The 5,450-nt window shown below is 48.4% G+C and overlaps 1 protein-coding gene across 1 annotated transcript; it reads left to right on the forward strand.

Annotated features, from left to right (window-relative positions):
- Positions 1-2,269: 2,269 nt before the first annotated feature.
- On the forward strand, positions 2,270-3,688 carry LOC125528707 (protein OXIDATIVE STRESS 3 LIKE 2-like). Its single transcript, XM_048693142.1, has 2 exons — positions 2,270-2,671; positions 2,906-3,688. The coding sequence occupies exons 1-2, from the start codon at positions 2,358-2,360 to the stop codon at positions 3,342-3,344; spliced, it is 753 nt and encodes a 250-aa protein (XP_048549099.1). The 5' UTR covers positions 2,270-2,357; the 3' UTR covers positions 3,345-3,688.
- The last annotated feature ends 1,762 nt before the right edge of the window (positions 3,689-5,450 follow it).

A 5,450-nucleotide genomic window follows, 5' to 3' on the forward strand; every position in this document is an offset into this window, starting at 1 on the left:
AATTGGCAGCTCTGACCACTGTAAAAAGGAAAACGTCTTGAAAGGTTAACTAAATATCCCCTCTCGTTTTGAAATGGATGCATATTTGTTCCCGTTTTGCATGAGAATAAGGTGCTAGGAGCCAAACAATGATGTGTGTTGCCCAAGCTTCCCCGCTATAAATTTGTTCCTTTCGTCTCAAATATCTCGGGGCACTCCAAATACTTACTCCTAACACTATCTCATAGGTAAAATACCGATGCGGACAAATAATTAAAGAAATGATACAGAGGAGTGGGATTTGCATTTCAATGGAAATAAGAATCTTAGCTTGTTTCCCTATGCACTGGCATCAAATTCTCTGATTCAATGTGGTCTCTCTACCCTGTTTTTCACTCCTTCTCTCCTCTCTCCACAAATAGACCACAATTTTGAGATGTGAGCAAAATCCCTACAACCAGTGGAATGAGGTACACCATCACTTATATACAACACTTAAGACACAACACACATTGGTTTTATTGTCTAAATAATTTCACCAAGTAGGATAGTGCATTAAAAGTCTGTGCATCGGGAGTGCCCTTGCTTAACGTGTTTCCTAATGTTTCGACATGAACTACATAAGAACTGACGCGGGGCTTCACGTGAAGAGCGGCGCACGTGTGTTCGAGGAGATGGTTGGCATAATAAAGGTATGGGAAATGTAATCAAGTAAAATGGCCGGCAACTTTATATAGGTAAATCTGAAAATAAAATTATCCTCTATTGATCCTCCTTAATCTACGCACCAAGGATTCCACACCTTTTCCTTCCAATATGGATGGAGGGTAAGTATAAGTGAGGCTTAACTCATGGAACCATCCTACATTCTATGCTAACGACCAACTCTTACACTCAAGAGGATGTTAATTTGTTCGACATGAAAGATTAAATAGTTCAAGAGCTATCTAGAAAGAGGTAATGCCAAATGTTATGTTCTCTCCTACCGATGGCTAGAGTGCTCCATGCACTAAAACCTAACTAAAGTTGGCGGCATCATAGTTTGTGGATGTATAAGTAACCCTAAATCCTACAATGTTGCGATATAGATCGACAAAATAGTAATTATAAAATGGACGGTTGAGACACCACATGTGCTAACATCCATTATTCAAGCAAGTCGGATTTGTATAGCACACACTTCATGCAACAATGTAGTGCATTGGATATACTATGGACAAACCAGTAAGTTTGAAATGAACATATAAGTACTATCAAACGTTATTTGTCTATACCCAACGCTGGCACTATGGCATGCATGAAGCCATATAAAAGTTCACGATGTCATAGTTTTCTAGATGTACACGTAACCCTAAACTCTATCGACGCACAATATAGCATGGGCAGATTAGTAGAAGTCATTATTAACTCACGGAACCATCCGTTGATCTAGGTTATTGACATGTTCTCACACTCCAGCGAATGTTTGTTGGCGTGAAAGTTTGAATCATTCAAGAGGTTTCTTGAGAGATAATACCAAATTAAAGTTGACGATACCATAGGTTTTCGGATGTGCCTAAACCCTACCGACATGCGATATAACATGGACATAGTAGTAAAAGGTCATTATTAATTAACTAACGGAACATCCCTCGCTCTAGGTTATAGACATGTTCTCACACTCTAGCGGATGTTTGTCGGCATGGGGATTCGAATCGTTCAAGAGGTTTCTTGAGAGAGATAATACAAAATTAAAGTTGATGATGCCAAAGTTTCCTCAACGTACACATATGCCTAAACCCTATCGACAAACAATATAACATGGACAAATTAGTACAAAGTCATGATTAACTCCCAAAACCACCCCCTCGCTCTAGGTTATCGACATGTTCAAACACTCCAACGGTTGTTTGTTGGTGTGCAAGTTTGAATCGTTCGAGAGGTTTCTTGAGAGAGATACTACCAAATGAAAGTTGATGACACCAAAGTTTCCCCGACGTACACGTATCCCTAAACCCCACTGACACACCATATAGCAAGGGCAAATTAGCACAAGGTCATGGTTAACCCACAGAACCATCCCTGATTCTAGGTTATCGACCGGTTCTTACACTCGAGCGGATGTTTGTTCGACACGAAAGTCCGAATAGTTCTAGAGGCATCTAGAAGGGGCTTGTGTACAACACACTTCCGGCAGTAGAGTGGTGCATTGGGTTGTGCTAGGCCGCAGAGGATCCTGGCGGTGGTGGGCGCCCATGCCGTGAGCCTACAAAGACCCCGCCTACCCAACTCCTCTCCTGTCGTTGCTCTTATCTTATCCCATTTCTTCCTCTTTCCTCTCCCTCTCTCTCTCTTACACAAGTTGGTGCTGTCCTTGTTCCTGGACGGACACATCCGACATGTCGACGGCGGTGGCGCGGCCCTACGGCGGCGGCTTCCCCGGATCGGGGAGGGCCAAGGGGGACGAGCTGCTCGGCAAGAAGATGAGCGACGGGTTCTTCATCGAGGAGGAGGAGGAGGAGGAGGAGGAGGCGGAGGAGGTGCTCACGGAGAGCTCCTCCATCGGCGCGCCGTCGCCGTCGAGCTCCTCCATCGGCGAGGACTCCTCGTCGGAGGTTGGCGGCGACGGGGAGGACGAGGAGGTGGAGAGCAAGCTCAAGGAGGAGCCCGGGCTCGGGTGCCTGGACGCCCTGGAGGACTCCTTGCCCATCAAGTGAGTCAGACGCTTCTCTGAATATGCTTCCTTTTGCTTGCCCAAAATGAGGAAAAAAAGAAGATCTTTTTTGGGGATTCTTCGATCCATTTGCAAAAGCGCGAGTAGTAGGAAATTCGTATGAGGTTTTTTAGAGATCACGAGTTGTCATCGGTTCCTCAGTTGCAATTGATTTTGATCTAGAGAGGAAGAGGAGCATGGAAATTGATCCTTCGTTTTCGTGTGATTTTGCAGGAACGGGCTGTCGAGCTTCTACGCCGGAAAGTCAAAGTCATTCACCAGCCTCGCGGAGGCGGCGGCGCGGGACGCCGTGAAGGAGCTCGCCAAGCCGGAGAACCCCTTCAACAAGCGCCGCCGCATCCTGGCCACCTGGTCCCGCCGCGCCTCCTGCAGCTCGCTGGCCACCGCCACCTACCTGCCCCCGCTCCTCGCCCCCGACCACGCCCTCCCCGAGGGGGAGGAAGGCGAGGAGGACGACGACTCCGACTCCGGCTCCGACGAGCAGCACCGCGGCAAGAACGGGTGGGAGGCACCGGCATTGCCGCCCCCGAGGCTGAGCGTGAACACCCAGATGGGCGCGGCGGCGGCGAGGAAGGGCGGCAGCTTCAGATCGCCGAGGTCCTACTCGCTCTCAGATCTTCGAAATGGCGGCGATGCGAGATATAAACAGTAGCTGCGAATTCGCAGCCATTGATCTGTCTTGTGTCCCGTAGATCTGTTACTACTACTTACTCCTTAATTATATATAAGCAAGTAATCGCAAGAGCATGTGTAAGTGTCTAAGCTAAATTCGTCGTGTTCTTGTATCCGTCAGTTGGATCCCGTTGACCTCGCTCACCCGACCCTATGTACGCAGACATGTATGAACTGCTCCGGCGAACTGAGTTCACCGAACTGATCCAACACCCCGGCCATCATTAACTAATGATGAACCGTCCTCAAGATAAGATTAGTTAGTTTAATGGCATTGCTCCCGATCCCTTTGTGTACAAACATATATACAATTTGTTGATCCAATTTGATTTGCTGGATAGGGGATCGCTCTCCGCCATGATTGCGCTACCACCAGGCAGGTCGGTAGGTCGCCCATGACCGGTGGTTGAGCTATGCCTCGCCTTGTGGGAGTATGAAATGGCTTGAAATGGGCACCAACGAGGAAGAATCAGACCCCTAATCAATCCCAAGAAGAGAGAAAGAAAGATGGCGCTTTTGCAGGTGGTAGTACTGGTAACTTTGTGCCTGGAAAGGCAGATCCGGGCATCCATTTGCACGCTTCTTTCCCCGGCAATCTGCGCGGTGCGTAGATCTTCCGTTTTTTCTAAGGAAAGTTACGCCCCATGTTCGCGCCGAACGGGCGGCAAGAACAGGGACGGGTTACCACGTACATAAACAAAACAAACCGCTTGCTTTACCCCCAACACGACGTGGATCCATTGATTAATCTGGGGCTTGCTCCGCTTGTCTCTTCTCTCTTGGCCTGGGAGAAGTGGGTGAAACGTAGTAGCAGTAGTAGTAATAAATCGAGTTTTTAACCTTGCTCTCGCATTGTTTTCATACAGCAGCGTCGGTGCGTCGCACGAGCTGGGCTTGTCTTGTGATGGCCCGCCTCAACCATTCTTTTCTCCGGGATTTTGATCTCTCCCGGCGACAAGTCTCGCATTGTTTGTGTCACTGTGTGTGATGTGGAGTCCTACGCTGGTACTGCGGCAGTTGTAGTAATCGATGCGTTAATGCTGATGGTCTCAGGCGTGATTAGATTAGATAATGGATAAGTTAGGTGCGGGGGTGGGAGAAGGGGATAGGATATGATATGATGACTGGGCATGTGCGATGTGATCTTATCCTGTTGCGGCGGATGGGCGTCGGGGGAAAATATGCCGTGCTGGTACGGTTTCATGAGAAGCTTTTCGTTTCTTCCTTGCGGTCTAGGCGTTGCTTGGAGGCTTCAATGCCTTCGGTGGTTGGGTTGGCGCTGCTCTCTGCTCTGCTGCCTCTGTCTCTCCAACCAAAGCCCACCTCCAGCGCCCACAAGTACTAGCTGGCTTGTTTTCGTTTCTTTTTGGATCAAGAGATAAGATGTTTTCGTTTGACAAGTGCCTCAGCTGAATAGGCTGTGCTGTGGCAAGAGACTGAAGGAGGATATGGAGTCTCCATGAATCTTTCTGATTTTTACCGTAGTTATTTCTATTATTTTTTGGGTTCTTCCCACGGGGCCAAAATTTTGGTGACACCGAAACAAAATTGCATTTCTACTACTAACGGAGAGTTTGTGGTCATCGTGATGGTTCAACACTCTTCTCCTTACTAAGATCCCATCTCTCTCTCTTTTTTTTGCGGGAAAAGATCCCATCTCTCTTGTCTGCATAGTGGCAATCTCGCAAAACTCGAAAGCGCATGACTCGCCATCGTATCTTAGACGGTTAGGAAAGCAAATGATAGGTGCCCCTTTCTACTCCTCGTCCCCAATGTCCTACGTGCCTCCTCCTCAGCTGATGGTTGTTGTCCGCCGACACCTTCATCACCACCCCATACAACACGCCCTTCATCCGCGGCCTCGGTGTTGGCGCCGACATTATTGTGGTCATCGTAGAGCTACCCGTTCCCCTTCGAGGACACCCTGGAGAGCACGGACGATCTGTCATCCTAAACTTCATCACTACAGTGCGCACGCTCTGTCCAACGTTCTCCAATCCTCATCCCCCACATTCCTCCGTGATACATATCCTCCTCTTTTCAATCCCCGTCTCTTTGTGAGCGCCACCTCCCATCGCCGACGCCC

The sequence above is a fragment of the Triticum urartu genome, unplaced genomic scaffold, assembly GCF_003073215.2.
Source record: "Triticum urartu cultivar G1812 unplaced genomic scaffold, Tu2.1 TuUngrouped_contig_5050, whole genome shotgun sequence".
NCBI lineage: Eukaryota > Viridiplantae > Streptophyta > Magnoliopsida > Poales > Poaceae > Triticum > Triticum urartu.